We start from the raw sequence: 25,849 nt of genomic DNA, 5'->3' as shown, positions 1-25,849 counted from the left end.
CGAAGCTTTGTTAATTCAGAAATTAGAAGAATCACAATGGTGTTTATGGACCTCAGTCTTCCCCTTTCTTCAGCGATCAACTCACTTCATGCAGGATTGGTGGTGGTTCCAAAGTGGAATATCCAAAAATCCATAATTTAGGAAACATTTTAAACACCCAATTCTCTGGTTTGACCTCTGTGCTGATTTAGTTCTTGAGAGTAGAGTAAGTAGATCCACATTATGTAGGATGTAGACATAGACGCATTTACAATACCCTTTAAAAATTCACAAGGTGGTGATGAGTGGACAGTTTTTGAGGATTGTTTTTAACTAAACTTATCAGGGAGATCACTTCGTAAGTTAAATAAAATCTAACCACTATGCTGTATATTGGAAACTAATATAATATTGAGTGTCAGGGCCCGTCCAGTGGCTCAGGCAGTTGGAACTCCGTGCTCCTAACTCCGAAGGCTGCCGGTCTGATTCCCACATGGGCCAGTGGACTCTCAACTACAAGGCTGCCAGTTCAACTCCTCGAGTCCCAAAAGTGATGGTGGACTACACCCCCTGCAACTAACAACAGCAACTGGACCTGGAGCTGAGCTGCACCCTCCACAACTAAGACTGAAAGGACAACACTGGACTTGGAAAAAAGAAAAAAGTCCTGGAAGTACACACTGTTCCCCAATAAAGTCCTGTTCCCCTTCCCCAATAAAATCATTTAAAAAACAACAACAACAACAAAAACTACAACACAGCAGCAACCTAAGAGCTCCGGAGGGAGTCCAGGCTCCGCTCCTTTGCTGCCCCAGCCCACCCTCAGGCTGGGCCCCTCACAATTTATTAGCCCCGCCCCAGGAACCCCCTCATTCCTCCAATCTGTGGCCCTGTCCCGCCCTTCCCCGGTGTCTTTTCTGGTCTGGCCACTACTCACTCCCCGCCCATTGCGAAAAGTGCTCCGCCCAGGCCCCTTGCGCGCGCCATCTTTTTCCGGGGCGCCCAAGCACATTTTCTTGCAGACCCAGAAGCGCGTGTCACCGAATGGCTGTCGCAACGGCGTCCCTCACGTTCGGTCTTTCTGGTTTAAACCTGAGCGTCTCAGTCCACAGTCGTACACACATGAAGCTTGGCGATCGCCACGGATGTTGAAATCCCCATACCCCGTGAAATTTCCACACTCGCGCCTGGAACCGGTGAGTCACCGCCTCTCGGTGAAAGGTCCGAGCCTGACTGCTTCACTGCAGCCGGAGGTGGGTCCCCTTTTGTTTCCGGTTAAAATCTTTCTGGGGCCGCCTGGCCTGTGTCTTTCTGCTTTGGGATCATTAGACAACGCCTGCCGCATTTTCCTGCTGAAAACCCTTCATTGGCCAGTCTTCCCACCCTTGCGCCACTTAAGTCTTGGGAGATGAATTCAAACCCTTCGCCACTCGGTCCAGAGAGGCCCGAGTTCTGCCCTGGCCTGGGATTCTGCAGACGCCCTTGCTTCTGCTGTCCCGAGACTCCCTCCCTAGCTCCCCATTTAATAAGAGCCCCGATACCCGGGAAGAGTGTTGTGGCTGCTCGCGTCGGTTGTGGAAGAATTCACGAGCCAGGTAGAAATACAGAAGGCAGAGGCTGCCGGAAACTACTGCGTCTGTTTCATCTGACTTTTTATATTTTTTAACCAGGATGTAAATTGCTGCGGTCTGTAGTGCAATTTTGTATTCGGTTTGGTTTTGTCCGTTGGGGTGGGGGAAGCTTAAATTGGTTACATTGCTTATCGCAACTTTGCATATGTTAATGTAGACTTAAGTTGGAGCCAAGGGTGGGTCCCAGAGGGCAAAACCTCTGCCAAGTCACCGCGACTGCCTGGCGGAAGTAAACAGAACCATTGCAACTGCATAGTAAATGTACCGGTACTGTAAACAGTCATTAAGGTTCGGCAGAAAGGAGGCAACGAAAAGAAAGAAAAGAAAGCTTTCAAAAAATCGCAAGCTAAATGACACTTGTTAAGTCGAATTATACCAGAGCTCTAAATCTCAAAATACTAATACAAGATTTGATGCCACCATTATAATCTGCCCCACTCCCCGCCCTCACCCCCCTCCATCCCTCCTCAATAAAGAAGACCAAAAAAAAAAAAAAAAAAAAAAATTAGGGAAGGGGAAAGGGAGGCGATCCTGATATTTGACAGAGAGCAGAAAGGGAGAGGGACCCTTGGTCAGCAGAAGTGGGGGCAACAAAGGGCAGGCAGTTTCAGTGGAGAGAGTGGTTAGGGGAAAAAGGTCTGAGAGGCAAATGCTGCAACAGAAAGGGGGAATAGGGATGACAGAGCAGAGGGAGAAACAGCACTGAGAGCTTAGCCAGCTGGGGGTGCCAGTGAGCACGGGCAGAGGAGGTGTAAGAGGAAAGAAGTATGGGAGATAGGCAGGACAAAGGAATGGGGGAAGAAAGAAGCAGAAAAGTATGGTGATGGGGAGCAATCAGAAGGAAGAGAGAGAAGTGCAACTGAAGGTGAAATAGCTTTCAAGAGTTTCTTGGGACAGGTGTAGGGAAAGGAATAGAGAGAAAGGAAGAAAGGGCAGGGGAGGAGAGAGGGAAACAGGAAAGGAAAACAGTTGAGAGAAACAGGCAAGAGAGACAGAAACAGATTGATAAACGGAACTACACGGTAGTGGAGGAAGAAGGGGAACCCAGGTCAGGATGAGTGGAGAGTTGATGGGGTGGGCGTGATTAAGTTGTGATATATTGACTTGTGGCTTTATATCTATTTAATTTAAAATTGTCTCAGTTAATACGGATAAGAATGAGAACTGCAAAACTTTCATTTTATAATTATTTGCATGAGAAGATTGCTTTCATCTGCTACCCTTATTCAGCCATGTGGGAGAGACTTGTCTCTGTCAGTTCTGGGTCTCTTCTCATTTCCTGGGATGGCATAAGTGAGGTGAACTGGGACAAAAAAATGACTGAGTCTGTCACTACCTGCTGCGTTTTCAAGGACTATTTAAAAGGTTGTGTTCTTTTTTCCTTTTAAATGGATTTACTTTTTTCCTCGTACTTCTGTTCCATTTAATTCATTGTTTTTTTTACAAAGCATAGTTAGATAAATTGTAGTCTATTGGATTTCTGCTTTTTGTAAAAAAATCATTGACCTCTGAAATAAACTTTGATGGCATCTCATAACCAGCTCTTACCATTCTTTTCTAAATAAGAAGTAGTCTAAATTTTTAAAAAAAACTTTGTCGAAGTCATTAGATTTTTTAAAATCTAAATTGTTTTCCTGTTTAAATATATGGTGTCTAGTTTAGATTGTACGAGGTAAGTCCAAAAAATACAGTGAATGTTTAAACTAAGAAAAAAGTATTACAGTAAAAGACACATTGCCATTAACCTCTCCCAGAATACTCCCTCTCGCTTCCAACACACTTAACCCATCATTGTTGCCACTTTCTGAAGCAGTTCTGGAAGTCCTCTCATGAGTGTCTATAGTTATGCTGTTGTGTCTGCCTCGATGTCCTGAATCGATTCAAAACTTTTTCCTTTTCATGCTCATGTTGACTTTGGGGAAGAGTCAGAAGTCTCCCGGTGCCAGATCCGGTGAATCAGGTGGACGAGGACACACCGTAATGCTTTTATTTGACAGAAATTGCCATACCAGAAGCAATTTATGAAACAGTTTTGTCATGATAGAGGATGAAGTAAAGACACTCAGGAAAGAACTTCCAGAACTGCTTCAGAAAGTGGCAAGAACGATGGGATAAGTGTATTTGAAGCGAGGGGGATTAATGGCAATGTGTTTTACCATAATAGATATTTTTTGTTTAAACACTCACCACATTTTGTGAGAAAAACCTTGTAAGCTCTGCATTCTTTCTACTCTTTACCATATCCTGAAACATCCACTGGTACTTAGTAAACAATATTAGGATATGTCGGTGAGCACTTGGTATGGACACTTATGAGCTTAACAGAACCTAGTTTAGTGACTTAGTCTAATATTCCTCAGCTTTTGTTTTTCCCTCTGTGATTTGTTGAATTAGTGAGCTGTGAGCTACAGAGTAGATGTTCCCCTCAAGTCCCTGTTTTCCATTCTCTGAAAACATTGAAGGATGGACTTGATCTACTTGAAACTTTGTTCCCACAGAGCCCACCTATTCAGGGTAAAGTAATTTGATCAGTATATTTCCATAGCTAAGCCTCTTTCAAAGTTTTCAGCACCAAAGCCTGTGTTCATCATTTTATATTTTCTCACTATGTTGCTGTGAGTTCCTGGAAAAGAGGGAGGAAATGGTGGTGTCTCTTCACTTTACCTGGCAACAGACAGTTCTGTGATAGAAGGACTATCATTAGCATCTTGGACAATAAAGAAAACTGAGGCAAAAGAGTGGAAAGCACATGTGCTGGAACCACAAGACTCAGGGTCAAATCTTGGCCATGTCAATCATGAGCGGTGTGAGTTTTGGCAAATTATTTACTTCTTTGTGTCTTGGTTTCAGCCTCTGTGAATCAGGCATAATAATGGCACCAGCTTCTCAATTGCTGAGTGAATTTGGAGAAAGCCCCAGCAATGCCCTGTCACTGAGGCACTATATATAGAAGTGATTACTGCAAACTTTCTTGCTAGATCCTCCTGGGCCCATAACCCATTGGGGCTTTCCTCCTCTCTTCCTCACAGCCCCCTTGCCTTCTGCCCCCAGACCTGTTCCCAGGGTCTTTCCTCCATCGCAGGCCTCCCATGTTGCTGCTGCCCTGGGCAGGAAGTCCCAGGTCCCTTGCCTTGCCTTTGAGGCCTCAATTTTCCTGTGGCAATTTTTCCAACCCCCCTACCCACAACTGCCCCAGGCTGGCTGAAGTAATCAGAACACCCTGAGCTTTTTCACACCTGGAGGACTTTGCAAAGGGGTCCCCTCCCCATGCTCCAGGAGGCCACTCTTCTCTGGTTTGCACACTCATGAATCCAGATATCTGCCCTGGAACCCTCACGCCCACAGGTCCCCACTGAGCTCACTGTCTTTCCCTAATCATTCTCTTCTCCTAGGTTCCCCATTGTGCACCCAGTGACTGGGCGGGACCCAGAGTCCCCTGTGCCGGTGCCCCACACCACCCCCCTCCCCAAGCCTGTCAGTCGCCAGCCCTGCCCCTTCTGTCTCCTGACCCCTGACTCTGCCAGTACCCTCCTTTCCATCCTCATAGTCCCATTCTGGCCGAGACCTCGTCCTCTCTCCCTGAACTCTAACGAAACCTCCTCTTTGGCTTTCATCCTGTCCCCGTGATGGCCCCAGAGGGCCTTCCTGCATCCAGTTTGACCCCCCCTTCCTGCTCACAGCCCTCCCATGGCTCCCCCCAACAGAGTGCAGGGTCCTCAGTTTGGTGACGGATTCACCAAGCCGAGTCAATTCCCAGGAGCCAAAGGGGCAGCATGTCCTGGAGATTGGAGGCAGAGGCCACCTGCGGTCCCCACAGGGTCAGCTGTAGTTGGGTGACTGGGGCCTCTGGCCACCCTCCTCAACCTTTCCCTCCCCCTCTGGCTTCCCTGCTGGCTCACCTGCTTCCCAGGGTGGGGTGTCTTCCTCCCTCTCCTTCCCCAGTACAAGCACCAGGGAGAGGCCAGCAGCAGGAAGGCTGTCAGTGCTATGGTCCCCAAGGCCTGGGATTAATTATCTGTCTCCTGATTAGCGTGTCTGTCCCACAGGTACATGGATTGGTCTTGTTCTGTGCTCTGTCATCAGTGTCAGGCACAAGGAGAAACCTTGGTTGAATACATGAATCGTCATAACTAAATGCAAATGACACACAGAGTTCAATATAAATGACAAAATTATCAGAAATGTGGGTATAAATTGAAAAAAATATACTTACAGTGAGTTTTCTTAAATGTCCCTCTCAGAACCTGACAGATCTAGTAGACAAATATTACAAGGACAGAAAGACTCTGAATAACACCATGATAAGGTTGACAGAGCATATACACACACATTCAACTCTGATCCTACAAAAAAAAATTCTATTATTTTCTTACGACCGTGTACAGTTACAAAACTGATTATGTACTTGGTCACAAAGAAAGCTTATAAACTGAACACGTCGAGTTTTCACGGCATAGAAAATCATATCGTGTTGATAACTTTAGCGCTGGCACATGCAGTGTGGCAGCCACTTGCCTTTGTTGCTACTGAGCATGTGACCTGTGGCTGGTCTGAATTGAGATGTGCTGTTAGGGGAAAATACACACCAGATTCTTCAAAACCGCGTAAGGGAGAAAAAGATGTGAAATACTTTACTAATGTTTTTTAAATATCGACTGTGTGTTGAAATGGTGCCATTTGGGTTAAAATATATTGGGATAAATAAAAGATATTGGGTAAAATACAATTTGTGATTTAAATGATGAATTATTTAAAAGGTAAACTCATTAAAATCAAATTCTGTCATCTCATTATGGAGAACAGATTAGTGGCTTTCAGGGATTAGGGATGGGACTCAAATTAAGTGTCTTTCTTGTGGTCCTGATTGCACAGAGCTACATATGGGATAAAAGTACACACACACACACACACATTTTAGGGGTGAATTGTATCCCTCAAAGTTCGTATGTTGAAGTGCTAACCAGTACCTTGGAGTGTGAACTTATTTGACGATAGCGTCTGTTGACTGAACAATAATACTGACTCGGTATTCATCACCGAAAAGGATATATTCGGGAAAAGAAAAAAGGGAAAAAGGGCTGCAACCAAGCGTGTACATACTTGGCAAGCCATATGCACCTTCTGGCTTGTGTGTTAAGATGGAGGGTATTTAAGGCAGGGAGACAGGAAGTTAGAAGCATAAGAGTTTTATGAAAAGGAAGTTAGGACCATAGAGGTTGGACTAGGCTGCCTCATGAACTTCCACGAGCTCAGCTCCTCGCACAGACCTCCCAGCCTGATCATTTTCATGAAAGTCCCGGGTCATCTTTATCACGTCTTTAAAGAGGTGATAAAGCTAAAATGAAGTCCTTAATCAGGGACCGTACTCCAATTTCGTGTCCTTATTAAAAGAGGATATCTGGACAGAGGTATGCATTGTGGCAGACCCTACTAATTTTTTATTCCCCAGAACACTGGCTCTATAGGCCAGAACAATGTTAGTGACAAATGACGACTTGGGACTATTGATCTGTTTATCCGCAGCTAAAAACATAAATTTCACCATGAAGACCCAGGTCGTGTTCAGGTTTTATAACAGTGAATCTGCAGTGTTCAGTGATTTGTTTTTCCTTCATAATAATTACGTTTGTAAGACTATGAATTTGGGGGCTTTTCTGTATTACTATAATTATATTTGCCCCCTTTAAATTTAATAATACCATTGTTAAGTGTATAGATTTTAAAACTTGGGGGTCATAATAGAAATGTTAATGTGTCAACCACGTATAAATCCAGGTTCGGTTTGCCAACTATAAAGTGAAACTCACAGGAACAAAGATTACGGTTGTTTTGCCAGAGGCTGGGGAGACTAGAAATGGGAAGTTGCTGTTCAGCAGGTACAAATATCAGTTATACAAGATGAATAAATTCTAGAGATCCTCTGTACAACGGATCTATTGTGCCTGTAGTTAACACTACTTACTCTATTGTGTACTTAAAACTCCACTGAAAGGGTAGACCTCATGTTAAGTGTTCTTACCACAACAAAACAGTAACAAGAACAGCAATAAAAATACTTATGAGTCATTGGAGAATGTGAAAATGAGTGTAATATTAGGTGACATTAAGTACTTAATTTTGTGTAATACGTAATAGTCTAGGAGTTTTCAGTGACTTTTAAATCTAGGATTGATCATTTATGACAGATGAATTTTTAAGGTGTACCGATAATGTATCAACAATCTCGTATCTTGACAAGCTTCTAGAATATGCCCTAGAGTGTATTGTTCTGCCCCCTGACCTACTCCCTGAAATGGATGATATAAGACTGGAAAAAGATGGACAGATTTTGAAGTTGTTTAAGGGTACTTAGAAATACATTTTACTTAAATTTGTAAATTCAAAAAATTTTCATTTTAAAATATTTAAAAGAATGAAGGTGTTCATGCATTACTGGGGAAATCCATTTACCATCCATTAATTCATTATTGGTTATGTTGTAGTTAATATTTAAAATGTGCCACCTGTATTTATAGATAAATATGTTTGTCAATTGTCTTATAGTAAAATCCAGGTGTTCCAGGTCCCAGAAATTTTTCTTTCTCTTTTGTCATGGGAGGAGCCACTGAGTAACGGGCGCCCTTTGGTTAATGAGTCTCATATGTGGAGAGAATCAAGTGTATACTTTTTAAAAATTTAAATTGCCTTTGGTTTTATTAATGATGAAATTATCTGAAGGAAGCTATTACAAATTTTATTAATTATTTTTATTTTTGAGCATTTTATTTATTTTTAAATTTTGTTGAGGTTTAAAAATATTTTTCCCAATTTTGTTGAGATATAATTGACACAAGAACAAATAAGTTTAAGGTGTATAACATAATGATTTGGTATCTGTATATATTGTGAAATGATTACCACAATATGTTAGTTAGTTAGCATCCATCACCTCACGTAATTATAAACTCTTTCCTTGTTTGTTATGATGACTTTTAAGATCTCCTTTCTTAGCAACTTTGAAATATACAATACAGTAATCTACCCTTATCAGCAGGTGATATGTTCCAAAACCTGCCTGAAATTGCAGATAGTTCTGAAGTATAGATCTAGATCTAGATATTTCCTATACATACATACCTTAATGGAGTTTAATTTATAAATCAGGCACAGTAAGAGATTAACAACAACATAAAATAGAACAATTATACTAACATATCTGATGAAAGTTATGTGAATGTGGTCTCTCGAAATAATTTTTTGAAACATTTATTTCTCAAATTTTCCTTTTTAACATTTTCAGATCTTGGTTGATGACATGTAACTGAAGCCAGGGACAATGAAACTAAGGATAAGGGGGGGACTACTCTACAGTACTGTTAACTACAGTCATCATGTTGTACATTACATCCCTGGAACTTATTTGTCTTATAACTGGAAGTTTGTACATTTTAATCACCATTATGTAATTGCCCCCCCGCAGCCCCGACAGACAACCACAAATCAGATCTGTTTCTGAGTTTTTTCAGATTCCATGTATGTGATGTCATACAGTATGCGTCTTTCTCTGTCTGACTTGTTTCAGTTACTATAATGTCCTCAAGGTCGATCCATGTTGCTGAAAATAGCAGGATTTCCCTCTTTTTAATTGCTAAATAATACAAATGTGTGTGTGTGTGTGTGTGTGTGTGTGTGCGCGTGCGCGCGCGTGTGTGTGAATGTATATGAATGTAATATATGGTGATAGACATTTAGGTTGTATGCCTGTCTTGGCTATTGTATAATGCTGCATTGAATGTGGTTGTGCAGGTATCTCTCAGGTTAGTGATTTTGATTCTGAAGGAAGCGATTTTTTAAAAAAGTGTACTTCCTTTCACTGTGACTTGTCATTGTAACCCTTGTGGTTCAATGCTTTGGGGAGCCCTCACATGTCATTTCATGGTGCAGGAAGATACAGAACCCGGGGTATATTGGGGGAATTTATCAGTGTTTCTGACTTTTCAGAGTAGTGGAAAGTAACTTAGTCCCAGGATTTACCAGGACACAGGATGTGCGACACCTGTGGGATAGAGATGGACCTTATTGGAGAGAGGTCTTGTGGGTTGGTCTTCTATCCTGTCCAAGTTGCCCAGCTGGAGGGTATAATGGGCAGTGGTTTCTGTTTCTTAGAATCTCTGCCCCTCATTTGCTTGTAATTTCTCTGACCCATTGTCTGCCTGTCACCTGCTCTGCAGTGGACACAGGGACACTGCCCAGACTACTCTTCTTTGGGCGGTGAGAGGCGCAGGGAGGTCGTAGCAGAGACTGGAGAGGGTAGAATAGACCAGGCAGTTTGTCGCTCTCCTACTTTGCCTGAGGTGGCATCAAAATCAGGGCTGTGTCATTGATCAGATGATGGTCCTGGCTGCAGGGCACCAGGAAAGCCACATCCACGCCCCACTGTCCAGCTAGTCCTGGGGGGTGGAAGGAGCTTCCAGCTGGGGCTCATCTCGGTGGCACCTCAACATTCTAAGTAAAACACCCAGAATGTATTACTTTTCTCCCTGGACGTTGAATAAAAGATAGAAAAAAGAAGTTTTTGTAGTATGAAGAATTGTATCTTAAATTAGTAAATTTGAATATGTAAAAGTTCGGTTACAAAAGATTTTGCTGTATTTTATTTTTGGAAGATGTACTTTGGGAAAGACGTACTGTGGGAAGATTTTACTCCATTTTGCTATATGCCGACCACTGCTCTTAGTCTTAAATTAAACTGCAGCGGTATGGGAAGCATGAATCAGTCACTTCAGATAACATTTTAAAAGATTTGAACCTCTTAAAGAATATGTAAAAAATAGATAGGCTTTAAAAAAAAAAACTCACTTGGAGGAGTTCTCAGAAATAACATCATCACCTGCCCCCTGCCCCACAGAGTTGGTCAAGTGTGTGGGCGGAGCATCATTGTTTTAATTAAATGCTCCAGACTATTGTAAGGTGAGGCCAACCAGGATTAGCAGGACGACCGGAGGGCACATTTGTGAGACTTGAGAGCAGTCTTTGGTCCGTTCGGTTTGGGAGGGTCAGGAGAGCACCCTCCATTCTCATTGTTGTAGTGAAATTTGTGCAAGTCTGTTTGAGCGGAGAGCACAAGAAGACGGAAAAGAAAAAACTGAGTTTGATGGAGCTCATTGTTCATGCATCCCTCCTGCAGGACAGGAGACGGTGGCCTTTTCAGCATTTCAAGGCCCTTCTGCCTGTGGGTGTGGATGAAGCAGATGAAGGTGCTGCTCTGGTGCCTCTGAAGGCACGTTCTCGAGATGCAGATGTGATTCCTCAACTTAACCTCGCCTGAGAAAACGACCCAGAGCAGGTGGAGGGAGGACAAAATGGCTGCTTCTCAGGTAAACCTGTCCCGGGTCACAGGCTGAGTCCACTTTTCCCCCTAAAATCCGTGGATTTAGAACTGCAGACCTTTAATTCTCTACTTCTGATGTTCCTGCTTAGCAAGCTTGTTTTCAACTACTTCTCTTTTTCCTCTTCTTATGATTGTCATGGTCACCTCGTTAGAATACTTCTCCTCTGTCCCAGTGCCTTCTCTCCATTTTCTCCATCCAGGGTTCCTGTAGGGCACAGGAATTCTCACCATGAATGAATGACGTTTGTGGGGTGGGAAGAAAGTTTGCTCTACCCTCAGTGATCTTTCTGGTGGTCTAATGATCAAATAGACATGAGAGAGATTAGCAAGAGAAAACATCCAAATTGAATACATACATATATATGGTAAGCCCACATACATGAGACAGTCAGAGAACCAACTTGCATGAGAGGTTAAGAGACAGAAAGCGCAAGTGGGTATAAAAAATCTGAGCCTGGGAAGAAGCAAGGTGCCTTGGGGCTGCAGTAGGTCATTGCAGGGAGAGCACATGTTCCATAATGACGAGTTTTCCTTGCCGTGTAGATAGGTAAAAAGTCATTTCTGGTTTTAACTCTATTCGTGGGACAGTCTCCTAATTTAATTTTTTCTAGATAGTTAAGGAGGTGGGCGATTTTTCCCTTGAGCCCACAGGGTCTCAGTTACCTTTAGCTCAAAATAATCTACATGTCATGATGCGCATCTTGGGGTGGTTTGCTCTAGACCCCTATACCTTCAGCTGTTGAAAACATTCCTTTTGAGGGCAGGCCCGGTAGCTCAGGAGGTTGGAACACCATGCTCCTAACTCCGAAGGCTGCCGGTTCGATTCCCACATGTGCCAGTGGGCTCTCAACGACAAGGTTGCCAGTTCAATTCCTGGAGTCCCGCAAGGGATGGTGGGCAGCACCCCCTGCAACTAAGATTGAACACGGCACCTTGAGTTGTGCTGCCACTGAGCTCCCAGATGGCTCAGTTGGTTGGAGTGCGTCCTCTCAACCGTAAGGTTGCCGATTCGACTTCCGCAAGGGATGGTGGGCTGCGTCCCCTGCAACTAGCAACGGCAACTGGACCTGGAGCTGAGCTGTGCCCTCCACAACTAAGACTGAAAGGATGACTTAAAGCTGAATGGCACCCTCCACAACTAAGATGGAAAGGACAACAACTTGACTTGGAACAGCCTGGAAGTACACACTGTTCCCCAATAAGGTCCTGTTCCCCTAACCCAAGAAAAATTAAAAAAAAATACACAACAGAAAACATTCCTTTTGTGACAGATCAACATGGGAAGGCATTGATGTCTAAGATTCCTATTGGGATGGGGCCAGATGCTCGTGTATCTGAAGAAGGGATATGTAGATTTTAGAATCCTCAGGATGCAACATCAGGTCTTTAGAAGACGCTTCATAATAGGCACATTGAACCAGCACGGCATTAATGGTCAGAATAGCTGAGAAACTTCTGAAAAGCAAGCATAATTAGAAGAGACTTGCTCACTACATTGGCAAGAAAGACTATTTAAATGCACTGTTAGATTTGGAGAATATGAGAGCTGTGTATGGTTTGAAATTTGTATACAACTGATAATTAGCGGTGATGATGTGTCTTTCCCTGTGCTGCAGTCACCTGATGTCACTTCCATTTCACCTGATTTTCACTTGTTTCAGGTGGTCTCTTCACTATAAAGTTAACATTTTTTCCTGTGTCATTAATGAGGGTCTTGGAAGGATTTATTGAGAGATGTGCATAAACCATCCCATTTCATCTGGAAACTCACTTCTTAGTTTCTCTTTGCTTATAGTTGTTTAGCAAAATGATGTCTCTCACTTTGTTTGCTGCAGATACTGGCTTTTGCAAGTGGAGGCTTTAATCAGTCAGGCCTTGGACTTGTAAATTTCTTTGTATTGCACAGTCATGGAGCAGACATACTCTGCTTTGTCACTGCTTTGTATTTTCAAAACGTTTACAAGAATCATATTAATGAATGTTCAACTGTGTTAAATTTCTAAAATATTGCTCAGCACAAAGGATAAGAAAAATTTTTCAAAGAAATAAAAGACTAAGAATAGCTCCAGCTTCTTTTGTATCATTGTATGTGTTCATCTCCCTTGTATGTTTATAAAATCCAAAGAGTATCCACAAAGAGATTTATGAGATTAACAGTTGAAAATCATCTTGATTTCACTGACATGAAATTTGGTACTTCTTAATCCCTTCACCTTTTTCATCCAGCCCTCTAAGCCCCCTGACATCTGGCAATCATCAGTACTCTGTATCCATTTTTTGGTTTTGTTTTGTTTGTTTACTATGTTTTTTTAGATTCCGCAGATAAACAAAATCAGATGGTATTTGTTCTCTGCCTGACTTATTTCACTCAGCATCATATTCTCTAGGTCCATCCATGTTGTTGCAGATGGCAAGGTTTCATTCTATCTTAGGGCTGAGTAATACTCCATTGTATGTATGCGCCAAGTCTTTAACTGCCCTCTACCATTGTACACTTGGGTTGCTGCCATATCTTGGCTGTTGTCAATAATGCTACAATGAATATAGGAATGCAGGTGTCTTTTCAAATTATTGTTTTGGATTTCTTCAGATAAATACCCCGAAGAGGAATTGCTGGTGACTTGTCTCTTTTTATAGCCTTTGTTTGAAAGTCTTTTTTGTCTGATAAAAACATTGCTACCCCAGCTGTTTTGTTTGTTTCTATTTCTATGAAATACGTTTTCCGTCCCTTCACTTTCAGTCTGTGTGTGTCTTTTGATCTGGAGTAGGTCTCTTGGAGGCAGCATGTGTATGGGTCTTCTCTTATCCATTCAGCCGCCCTATTTCTATTGATTGGAGAATTTAATCCTTTTACATTTAAAGTAGTTACTGATAGGTATGTAGTTATTGCCATTTTATTATTCATAGATTTGATCTTTGTTCTCCTGTTCCTGCTCTTCTCTCTCCCTCTCCGGCTCCGTCCCTGTAACATTTCTTGTAATACTGGTTTGGTGGTGATGAACTCCTTTGCTAAAGGAAGCTTTCTCTTGTCTGGAAACCTCTTTTTCTGTCCTTCAGTTCTAAATGATAGCTTTGCTTGTAGAGTAATCTTGGTTGTAGGTCCTTTCTTTTCTTCACTTTGAATATTCCACGCCAATCCCTACTGGCCTGCAAAGGTTCTGTTGAGAAATCAGCTGACAGTCTGATGGGAGCTCCCTTGAAGGTAACTGCTTTTCTCTTGCTGCTTGTAAGATACTCTTTGTCTTTCACCTTTGGCATTTTGATTATGACATATATTGGTGTGGGCCTCTTTGGGTTCATCTTGCTTGGGACTGTCTGCATTTTCTGGGCTCATATGTCTGTTTCCTTTGCCAGGTTAGGGAAGTTTTCCATCATTATTTCTTGAAGTAGGTTTTCAATTTTTGTTCTCTCTCTTCTACTTCTGGTACCTGTGATGCGAATGTTGGTACTCTTGATGTTGTCCCAGAGGCCCCTGAAACTATTCTCATTTTTTCGGATTCGTTTTTCTTTTTCCTATTCTGGTTGGGTGGGTGTTTTCGGCTAACCTCGCTTCTAAATCACCAAGTCAGTCCTCTGCTTCTTCTAATCTACTGTTGATTCTCTCTAATGTATTCTTCATTTCAGTTATATTGTTCATTTGTGGCTGGTTCTTTTAAGTATTTCCTATGTCCATTTTTTGGTTTCCTATCTTTTTTTTAAAGTTCTCACTGAATTCATCTACTCTTCTCGTAAGTTCATTGATCATCCTTGTCACCATTGTTTTGAACTTTTATCTTGTAGATTGCTTTTCTACTTTTTTTTTTTTCCCAGTTCTTTTTCTGGAGTTTCGTCCTGTTATTTCCTCTGGCTATATTTGTTTGTTTCCTCATTTTGGCTGACTTGTGTTTGTTTTTATGTATTAGGTAGATCTGGTACATCTCCTGGTCTTGGCAGAGTGGGCTCATGTAGGAGTTGTCCCCTTGGAGCCAGTTACATAGTCTCTCTGGTCATCTGACACAGGTGCTCAAAGTGTTTCCCTTGTGTGGATTGTTTGTGCTCCCCGATTGCTGAGTCTTGACTGCTCTGGGACATCAGTGGGAGGAATTGACCCTAAGGCTACGTGGAATGGCTGGAACTACACGGGGTGAGCTGTTGTGCAGGGGCTGACCCCATGGAATAGTTTTCACTTTAGTATGCCACTGGTGCCTGCTGAGTTGATGCTTTGGGTGTGTCATTTGTTCAGGTTGTTAGGTGGTGCTCGGGTGGGGTCTGAAGCTGGGCTCAGGGTGTTTTTGTTCTGTGGCCTTTTGGAAGGACCTCTGGCGCAGACCGAGTTCAGATGCTGCCTGTGCTCAGCGCAGTGCCACCTGGTAAGAGCTACAAAGGGATCTGCAGAAGCTTGCTGTTTGTGCTGGGCTTGGAGGTGCTTGGGAGAGACTAAAGCACAAACCATCTGGCTGCCACTAGTGCTGGGCTTAGGGCCACTTAGGGGGAAATACAGGGCATACGGAGTGAACCTTTGAGAGAATTTAGGAAAGTCCTCCGCACAAGTTGTGACGGGGCAGTTTATATGGAAAAGCCACTGGAAGCCCCTGGGGTGGGCCAACAGGTAGGGTGGGGTGTGGTCTTGGAATCAACAGGGTGGGGTGAACGTGTTAGCCCGGTTGATGGAGATACAGACTTGTCCAGTGCCCATGCCTGCGGTCTGTGTGCTTGGAGGAGGCTGAACAAAAGAACAATAGCAGTCTCTACCTACGAACAATGGTGTCCACGTGCCCTCTGTATGGGGCATGGGCTCAACAAAGGAACAGTGGCATCCTCTATCATTCTGACCTTACCTGAAGCTGGACATTACATTTCCTCCCTGTATGTCCCAGGTACCTTTCGATCTGCTGCCCCAGTGCTAGAGCTCAGCATGCGTGAGTCCATCAGTGTGTAAGTGCCCGCGCGGGCCCTTTAAGAGGACGGCCTGGGACTTCAGCAGCCCTCTGTCTCTCTCAGTCACAATCCCCACTGTGTTTCACAGCCAGAAGTTATGGGGATTTCTCTTGTCAGTACTGGATTCCTGGGCTGTGAAGTCTGGTGTGGGTCTGGGACCTCTCTCCTCATGGGGTCCTCCACACTGAGGTATTCCACCTTATTCTTAACCACCATGCGTGGGTATGGGACCAGCCCATTATACATCTCCTCCATTGTACCAGTCTTGATGTGGCTTCTTTTTCATATCCTTAGTTGTGGGATTTCTGTTTAGCCCGTTTTCACGGAGTTCTCAACGGTGTTGTTCTGTAGTTTAGTTGTAATTCTGTTGTGGTTGTAGGAGGTGGCAAGCACAGAGTTTTCGTACTCCACCATCTTGACCGCCATATATTAAAATTTCAAAAAAGATTGTACTCGCTATGCCTACTGTTCCATGAGACCTGTAAATTCCATTAAATTGTTTTGGTTTCGCATCCTGTGTGAAAATGTCCCTCTGTTTTTCTCCTCTGTGATATTTAAAAATGTGGTTCACGGACTGGAGACGTTGGCATCACTATTTAAATGTGAGAGTGTTAAAAATGTGGAAAATCCTACCCCACCCCAGAAGTCCTGAATCAGTATCTGCATTTTTACCAAATTTCCAGTCTGTTGGTACACACATTAAAATTTGAGAAGTAATTTACCCTTCATTTGAACACAATGACTTCTCTACCTGAGATAAAGACATCTTTTATCTTTTATGATACAAATAACAATACTCACAGCTAGATATACCTGAGTTAATGCCTTAATTTTTACAATTTATCTTTCAGAAAAATAAAGTTTCTACAGTAGTTTGGTGGATCATACGTCATCGTCTTATCTCAGAGTTAGAAAACACATTAGGGAATATTACGGTCAAAAATGATCTTATTGGCTATTTCAGGATCCTCTCCTAGGTCAAATCCATTTCTCTTAAGTCTCTGTTCTCATGTTTTGTCACATTATCAACTCTGTCTATAACCTCTCGGTAAATGTGTCTTGTTTCAGGAACTGTTGACCTTCAGGGATGTGTTCATAGAATTCTCTCAGGAGGAGTGGGAGTGCCTGGACCCAGCTCAGCGGAAACTGTACATGGATGTGATGTTGGAGAGCTATAGGAACCTGGTCTCCCTGGGTGAGGATGACTTTCTTGCAGAGGTCCTACTCCGCCGAAACAGTTTTATTTCCTTCATCAGTAGAATGTCTCCTGGGAGCTTCTCTTTTGTATGGTAGAGTTACAGAGCCCTGCTCTCAAGGAACAAATTGCGGGTTTGCTGATGTAGGAAAGAAAGGTTTCCTGAAGTACTTCGAAGTGGAACTCAGGATCTGAACTACTTTAAATGTGTTCTAGTATAGTAATGGTGCTATCAGAAAACAATGTTGTGGGAAATCATTTCCTGGAATAGTCTAATATTCTACAGTGTCCTCTCTTCTCATTTGAGCACAATACTGGATTGGAAATTGGAAAACCTCCATCACAAGCCATGTTCCCTTTTCTGATAAACAGGACGTGTAGTCTTTAAAGAAGACCTGCTCACCTTTTTAGAGGAAATGAAGAAGCCCTGGAATTTGAAGAGAAAAAAGACAATATCCATCCACCCAGGTATGTGGGAATGAAGGAAGCGCATGACGACAGGTGAGAGGTTCCAAAAGTCACAAAGGAAAACAGACCTTAAATTATGGTTTGAAAAGACCTTCGATGAAAATGAGTTTTGAGAAGGCCAGGTTTATTTCTGTTGTTCTGTCCCCCAAGGATTTTCCTTCTGCTCACATCACATTGGCAGTGAAAGGCAAAGTCTTCCCCTTCGGCTGTGTGGGCCGGCATGATACAGATAACTCTTCCATTGCTTTGCAGGCCTGGGAATGTCTATGTAAATTGCTGAGGAAATCTGTTAAGCCATAGTTTAATTTCCGATTTTTTATCATGTTAGCAGTTTTGATGGAAGTGGTTGAAATACTGGAAGTTGGTTCAGAATTCCCTGGAACACTGGGAACGAATGTCATACGTTCTGCTGTATAATATCTAATCCTATAGAGGCTTCAATCTTGACCTTACAAAGCACAGACTCAGGAATGTCATCACAGCGCAATGCATCTCATTTAAATGAGAAAGTCGAATTCTCTGTTTCACTTGAAAATGTCCTTTTGCTTTGTGTGAAGCAGCGTTAGGAATTTGAAGTCTATATGCCTGAATTCCTCAATGTTGTAACAATTTCATGTTTCTATTTACCTCATAGGATTATTTTTCTTACTAAATTTTTGAGATGACATTGGTTAATAAAATTATATAGGTTTCAAGTGTAGAATTCTATAATATATCATCTATGCATTGCATTGTATATTCACCATCCAGAGTCCCTTCTGCTTCCATCACCATATATTTGACCCCCTTTTCCCTCTTCTAACACCCCCTCCCTCTCCCTCTGGAAACCACTAAATTATTGTCTGTGTCCACGAGTTTTTATTTCTTTGTTTGTCTTGTTTGTTGCTTTCATTTGTATATCCCACATGAATCAAGTCATGTTGTTCTTCACTTTTTCTCTCTTAAGTTCTTTAGTTTAGCATGATAATCTCAAGATCTATACATGTTTTCGCAAATGGCAGTATTTCTCTGTCTGAGTAGCATTCCATTGTGAATAGGTACCACATCTTTTTTTTTTTTTTTTCTTTCCAGAACACAAATCACCTTTATTACATGGACTAAGCTAAGAGGGAGGATGATTTCTTTGCATTTCCGGGCCTTGATTTTCCTCAGATAGAACTCCAGCTCCTTGCCCTCTAGCACATAGCCATCTGCCGGGCCATGCTGGCCCGGTCTTGAAACAATGCATGCAAGAAGCTTGCCCTGCTGGAACTGCTCCTCTAGAAGGCTGTTGATTTTGACATTCTTTTTCCTTTCATCATATTTCTTCTGAATTTTATTTGATCATTTTTTGTTTAAAATCTCTTCCTCCTCAGGAGTCAGTGGGCTCCCTTGCGGCCCAGGGGTAGTGCATAGTGCGACTCATGACACTCTCGGTACACTGTGCTGTCAGTGAGCACGATGCAGTTCTTTACGAGGGTCTTGGTGCAGACAAGTTCATTGTTGGATGCATTGTAGACAATGTCAGTAATCCTTGTTTTGTATGTACAACACTCAGATCCCCAGGAGCAGTTCCTCTCATCCATCTTCAATGTGCCTCGTTGCCTCCACACACATGGACTGTGTGTATGTGGCAGGGGCCTATCTTAGTGTTGGCAGCAGGGTGTCCCAGCTCATATTTTTCGTTCTTGTAGTAGGACTTTCTCTTGTCCCTGGTCTTGAGGCGCTTGTGCCAGTTGTTCCAAGAGATGTCCACGTCTCGGTGCCAATTGGAAAGAGCCCACATCTTCGTTATCCAGTCATATTTTGAAGGACACTTTGGTTGTTTCCATGTCTTGGCCATTATGAATAATGCTTCAGTGAACATAGGGGTACGTATATCTTTATGGATAAATGTTTTCAGAATTTGGGGGTCGATGCCCAGAAGAGGGATTTTTGGGTTGTATGGTGATTCCGTTCTGAATTTTTTGAGGAATCTCCGTACTGTTTTCTGTAGGGGCTGTACCAAATTACATTCCCATCAACAGTGTGTGAGGATTCTTTTTGCCCCACAGCCTCTCCAACACTTGTTATTACTTGTCTTGCTGATGATAGCCACTCTAACAGGTGTGAGGTGATACATCATTGTGGTTTTGATTTGCATTTCCGTAATCGCTAGTGAAATTGAGCATTTTTTCATACGTTTCTTGGCCGTATGAAAATTTTTTCATACATTTTTTCATATGTTTCTTGGGAGAAGTGTCTGTTCAGGTCCTCTGCCCATTTTTTAATTGGATTGTTTGTTTTTTGTTGTCAAGTTGTATGCGTTCTTTATATATTTTGGATATTAGCCCCATATCGGAGATGTTGTTTGCAAATATCTTCTCCCATTCAGTTGGTTGCCTCTGTTTTGTTGATAGTTTCTTTTGCTGTGTAGAAGCTTTTTTTAGTTTGTTATCGTGCCATTCATTTATTTGTGCCTTTACTTCCCTTGGCTTTGAGGTCAAATTCATAAAATCCTCTCTGAACCCAAGGTCCATATATTTAATACCTATGCTTTCTTCTATACAATTGATTTTTTCAGGTCTTATTTTTAGGTCTTTGATCCATTTTGAATTAATTTTGTTAGATGGTGACAGAAAGCAGTGTAGTTTCATTCTTTTGCACGTGGCTTTGCAATTTTCCCAGCACCTTTTCTTCCATTGTGTGTTTCTGGTTTCTTTGTTGAAAATTATCTGCCCCTATGTATGTGGGTTTGTGTCTGAGTTTTCAACTCCAGTCCAGTGGTCTGTGTGTTTTTGTGCCAATACCATGCTGTTTTTATTATTATGCTTTGTATTGTAAATTGAAGTCAGGAGTGTGATACCTCCAGTCTTGTTGTTTTTGTCTCAGGCTTGCTTTGTCCATTTGGGGTCTCTTGTGATACCATAGAAATCTGATGAATTTTTTTGGTTCTATTTCTTGAAAAAATGCCGTTGAGATTTTGTTAGGGATGGCATTAAATCTGTGTATTGCTTTTGGTAATATGGCCCTATTAAGTATATTGATTCTTTCCATCCATGAACATGGAATATCTTTCTATTTACTTGTGTCTTCAATTTTATTTATTTGTTTGTTTATTTATTTATTTATTTTTACAGTGAAAAATTTTTATATATAGAACTAGCCAGATTGATTCAGTTTAGATGATCCCAATTTTGTTGTCAACATTCAAAACATCATAGTCAGGAGCCAGTCGAACACATGCCTTGTCTCCATCAGGCCTGATCAGGCTGTTTGTTTGACCTCGGCCATGTCAGTGTCATAGAGCTTCTTCACAGTCTATTTGATCAAGTTTTTTTAAAAATTCACTTGTTTTTTTTCATCACCTGAAAGAACTGTAGAAACAATGTCCTCACTTTATTGAGTAGCTATAAATGGCTGACACACCATTTCCAACACTAGATTATAGCAGCGTGGTATAATTTCAGGGTCAAAGTAAAATTACGTAAATTTGGTATGTGTGTTTAGTCCTTATAAACACTCAGTTTATAAGAAGCTGCTTCTCTTGCTGAAAAGCCAAGGATGCATTAAACTTTTGGATTCCATTTTGGTTTTCCCTAAGCACAATGTTACTAAAAAGAAATGGACTTCAGGGAAATGTGACCAATTGCATTTCCTAATTCCAGTTAGTAGCTCTAAAACAGCTGTCACCCAGGGTTAGACCTGGAAGAGGAATGCAGGCTTGTTCCCAAAGTGGCATGAGCACGAGTTCACACGTGTGTGTTTTCAGCCTATGCTTAGGCTGTTGACTGCCTTGAGAGTACCAGGTGCAAATTTACCAGGCAGATAGCAGGTAAGTGCACACAAGGACCACTCATCAGAAACAGACCTATGTTTCCTGTATATCTGTCATAAAGAACTTAGAATGAAATATTTACACACATATCAAATCTGTGAGAAAAACAAAACTCATTTTTGTGTGTTGATATTTTATCCTGCATTTCGCCACATTTCTTTGGATTGTGCGTGTGAGTGTTTGTCAACGTGGATTCTTTAGGGTTGTCTACTATAAAATTTTGTCATCTGTCAACAGATATTTTACTTTTTCTGTGTGTGGTTATAATGAGGGTTACTTACAATATTTTAAGTTATAATGCTCTATTTTAATCTCTGTCTAATGCTAAAACTTAACTATTACTTTATCCATCCCTGTATGGACTTACATTAATTATTGCTGTCATGTTGTATCTTTTTTGTGGTGTATCTTACAACGTTGATTGAAGATTTTATTGCTTGTATTTTTAAAAATTCGACAGGAGAAATAAAAGTGATCTGTGTTTATTATACTATAGGTTTCTATATTTGTGTACACATTTATATTTAGTAGAGAGCTTTACATTGTCGTATGGTTTTCTTTGTTTAGAATCCTTTTGTTTCCTCTACAAAGACTTTCGTTAGCATTTTTCTTAGGGCAGTTGTAACAGTAAGAAACTTCTCGGGGTTTTTCATCTGGGAAAGTCTTTATTTCTCCATTGTTGAAAGACAGTTTTGCCAGATGTAGTATTCTTGGTTGATAGTTTTAGTCTTTAAGCCCTTTTAATATTTTATTTGATACTCTTCTTCCTACAAGATTTCTGCACAGAAACCCAATGATAATCTTAGAGCAGCTGTCTTTCACATGACAAGTTGCTTTTTCTTTGTTGCTTTCAAAATTTAGTTTCTGTCTGTGATTCACGAATGTTTGATTGTAATGTATCTGTTGGTATTTTTACATTCATCCTACTTAGAATTCAGTGAGCTGCTTAAATTTGTATGTCTGTTTCTTCAAATGTGGGAATTTTAAGCCATCTTTCATATAAGCTGTCTGCCCCTTTTCACTCTCCTCTCCTTATGGTGTCCATTAATGTGTGTATTGGTCCTCTTGATATCCCATGAGTCCCTTAGGCTATACTGACTTTTTGACATTTCTTTGCTTCCCTAAGCCCACAATTTAAAATGAACTGTGTTTGAATTGTCTGACCCTTTATTGTGCTTGATCGAGTCTGTTGGTGATTCTTTGTATTTTAAAATTCAGGCATTGTATTCTCCAGCTGCCAATCTTTGTGGTTCTTTTTCTGTACTTTCTGTCTCTTTGCAGTTTCATTTTGGTCTTGCCAAGTTTTCCTGATATTTAGTTGTCTACGTGTCCTCTCTTTTTCCCAATTGAGCTCCTTTAAGATATTTATTTTCAAATCTATGTCAGGTAATCAATGGATCTGTATTAATTTAGGGTCACTTTCTGCAGATTCATTTTATTCCTCTGGACCATGTGTTTCTGTTTCTCTGTATGCCTCGTGACCTTGTTTTGCGATTAGGGTGTTTAAGAAACAGCTATAGTTCCCAGGCTTTGTGAACTTTCTTTGTGTCGGGAACACAAATAAGTATCAGCTGTGCTTGAAATTCTAAGGGGTGCCAAACCTCTGCTGCGGATGTTTGTTCTCTGTGTTTTCTATATGTAATTTTCCAGTTTTAACTGTTCAGTTTCTTCTTTAGAGCCCGTGATATTTTTTTATCCCTGGTGTCTGTCCTCACTACAGCAGTTGAGCTGCTGGTTGAACAATGACTAATTTTTTTTCTTAGCCAGAACGCATTCACAGTGTACTACCATTTCTTTAGCGATCTCTGCCATACAAAACAGAAACAAGTCCCTTGGGCAGCTGCAAAAATATCAGATCATTAGATACAAAATAGACACCTTTATTTCTCTCAGGAGAAGAAACTGGGAATTGAGAGTTTTCCCACAATCATTTTATAGGGTGAGCAAATGTAAGCAATGTTTCTTCCGTCATTGATGTGACTCTCTCTCATTTTGTGCTTATCTGGGGTGCCGTGATCGCTGACCTGGCTTCTGGTGCACTTGAAAAGGCAGTAGGGTCAGTAATTCTTGGTAATTGTGTCTATAATTGTTCTCTACTCCATGGAAGAGTAAAGTTTTGGTGCTTCCTTCCGCCATCTTGCTTAAGACCTCTGCTCAGCATTAATTCTGTAGGTTAGAATTTAAAGTAGATTCACCTGAGTGTAGTAAGTGTGATAACTTGTTATCTTTCAGCTATGTCTTCTCAAGAAACCCAGGATTTGTTGCCACAGCCAGGCCTAGAAGATTCATTCCACAAAATGCTCCTGGTAAGATTTGGAAAGTGTCGCAGCCCTGGGAATTTACACTTAAGGAAGTCTGGGAATGTGAGGGGGAGTGTGAAGGGCAAAAAGGCCGTTATGATAGACAGAAGCAAACTGGGGTAAGTACTCTTAATGAAATCCTTGTTGTCAGAAGAGATCAAGGGTATAAAACATATTGGGGAAACTCCCACTTTAAGTCATTTACATTTGTAGAACATGGGATATTGGAACATAAAGACTGAAAACAGTTTTTTAAAAGCACATATTCTCTGAAAAGTGTAGTTCATAGTGCAAATTATCATTTGAATCTTTTAATGTGTTGGGTATTTAAGAAACAGGCAGAGCTCCCAGATTTGATGAATACAAATAATCAGCTGTGCTAGATATTCTAAGGCCTGCCAAACCTGTCAGGGGCCGTGTATTGGATAAATTTAATCAGACGTTTCTTAAAATAATATTTCAAAGTAACAGCAATCCTAAATGTGATGAATTTGAAAATCCCTTAACCAAGGATTCATTATTCCGTAGAGTCATAATTCCTTCTTATTTGACAGTCTGGAATTTTCATAAACTTGGAGGGTCTATATACAACCGTCGTGGTTTAATAAGTATCAGAGTGTTTAATAGAGAACAAGTTTACATGTATAATTAAATGAGAGCCCTCACTAAAGGCTTTTTCTATTTTCATTCATTACCAGAGTACATATAATGGAGAGTTAAGTTTTCAGTGCCCTGAATCTTCGGAGAACATTAACCACAGGTCAAATCCTGATGACCATCACAGAACTCATCTTCCACTGAACCATGATAAATGCCGGACAGTCTTTAATGAAAGCTCAAATATTATATATCAGAATGTTCAAACTGCAGAGATGACAGACAAATGCAGTGAACTGACCAAATCTTTGAACCGAACTTTAAATCTTCAGAATATTGATACTGGGGACGAACCTTATAAATATAATCAGTGTGTAAGAGTGTTAAGTCAATTATTGAACCGACGTACCCATAAGAGAATTCATACTGGTGAGAAACCTTACATGTGGATGGAGTGTGGTAAAGCCTTTAACCGTTATTCAAGTGTTACTTCACATCAGAGAATTCATACTGGACAGAAGCCTTACAAATGTGGAGAATGTGGCAAAGCCTTTAACCATTCTTCACGTCTTACTCAACATCAGAAAATGCATACTGGAGAGAAGCCTTACAAATGTAGAGAATGTGGAAAAGCCTTTAAGCGGCGTTCTCATCTTACTGAACATCAGAGAATTCATACTGGAGAGAAGCCTTACAAGTGTACAGAATGTGGCAAAGCCTTTAACCAGTGTTCAAAGCTTACTCAACATCAGAGAATTCATACTGGAGAGAAGCCTTACAAATGTAGAGAATGTGGCAAAGCGTTTAAGGGTCGTTCACATCTTATTCAACATCAAACAATTCGTACTGGCGAGAAACCTTACAAGTGTATGGAGTGCGGTAAAGCCTTTAGCCGGTATGAAAGTGTTACTTCACATCAGAGAATTCATACTGGAGAGAAGCCTTACAAATGCACAGAATGTGGCAAAGCCTTTAAGCAGCGTTCATACCATATTCTACATCAGCGAATTCATACAGGAGAGAAGCCTTACAAATGTAGAGAATGTGGCAAAGCCTTTAAGTGGCGTTCTAATCTTATTCAACATCAGAGAATTCATACTGGAGATAAGCCTTACAAATGTAGAGACTGTGGCAAAACCTTTAAGTGGCGCTCATATTATATTCTACATCAGAGGATTCATACTGGAGAGAAGCCTTACAAATGTAGAGAATGTGACAAAGCCTTTAAGCAGCATTCTCATCTTATTCAACATCAGAGTATTCATACTGGAGAGAAGCCTTACAAATGTACAGAATGTGGCAAAGCTTTTAAGGGGCGTTCTAATCTTATTCGACATCAGAGAATTCATACTGGCGAGAAACCTTACAAGTGTCTGGAGTGCGGTAAAGCCTTTAGCCAGTATTCAAATGTTACTTCACATCAGAGAATTCATACTGGAGAGAAGCCTTACAAATGTAGAGAATGTGGCAAAGCCTTTAACCAGTGTTCAAAGCTTACTCAACATCAGAGAATTCATACTGGAGAGAAGCCTTACAAATGTACAGAATGCGGCAAAGCCTTTAGCTGCTATGCAAGTGTTACTTCACATCAGAGAA

The 25,849-nt window shown here is 41.3% G+C and overlaps 1 protein-coding gene and 1 pseudogene across 1 annotated transcript; one reads left to right on the top strand and one right to left on the bottom strand.

Annotated features, from left to right (window-relative positions):
• Nucleotides 1-1,021: 1,021 nt before the first annotated feature.
• Nucleotides 1,022-25,849, top strand: LOC148757564 (uncharacterized). Its single transcript, XM_088800667.1, is given in 7 exon segments — nucleotides 1,022-1,232; nucleotides 10,777-10,966; nucleotides 16,966-17,092; nucleotides 17,465-17,560; nucleotides 23,589-23,662; nucleotides 24,355-25,665; nucleotides 25,668-25,849. Coding segments are annotated over 6 exon segments (1,668 nt in total). The 5' UTR covers nucleotides 1,022-1,232; nucleotides 10,777-10,951; the 3' UTR covers nucleotides 25,713-25,849.
• Nucleotides 18,420-19,325, bottom strand: LOC148757565 (small ribosomal subunit protein eS8 pseudogene; annotated as a pseudogene).

The sequence above is a fragment of the Rhinolophus sinicus genome, chromosome 8, assembly GCF_057876585.1.
Source record: "Rhinolophus sinicus isolate RSI-liver-muscle chromosome 8, RSI-T2T, whole genome shotgun sequence".
In the NCBI taxonomy this organism is placed as follows: Eukaryota; Metazoa; Chordata; class Mammalia; order Chiroptera; family Rhinolophidae; genus Rhinolophus; species Rhinolophus sinicus.
The sequence above is the reverse complement of the archived record's forward strand: the minus strand, read 5'-3'. Positions and strand labels throughout refer to the sequence as shown.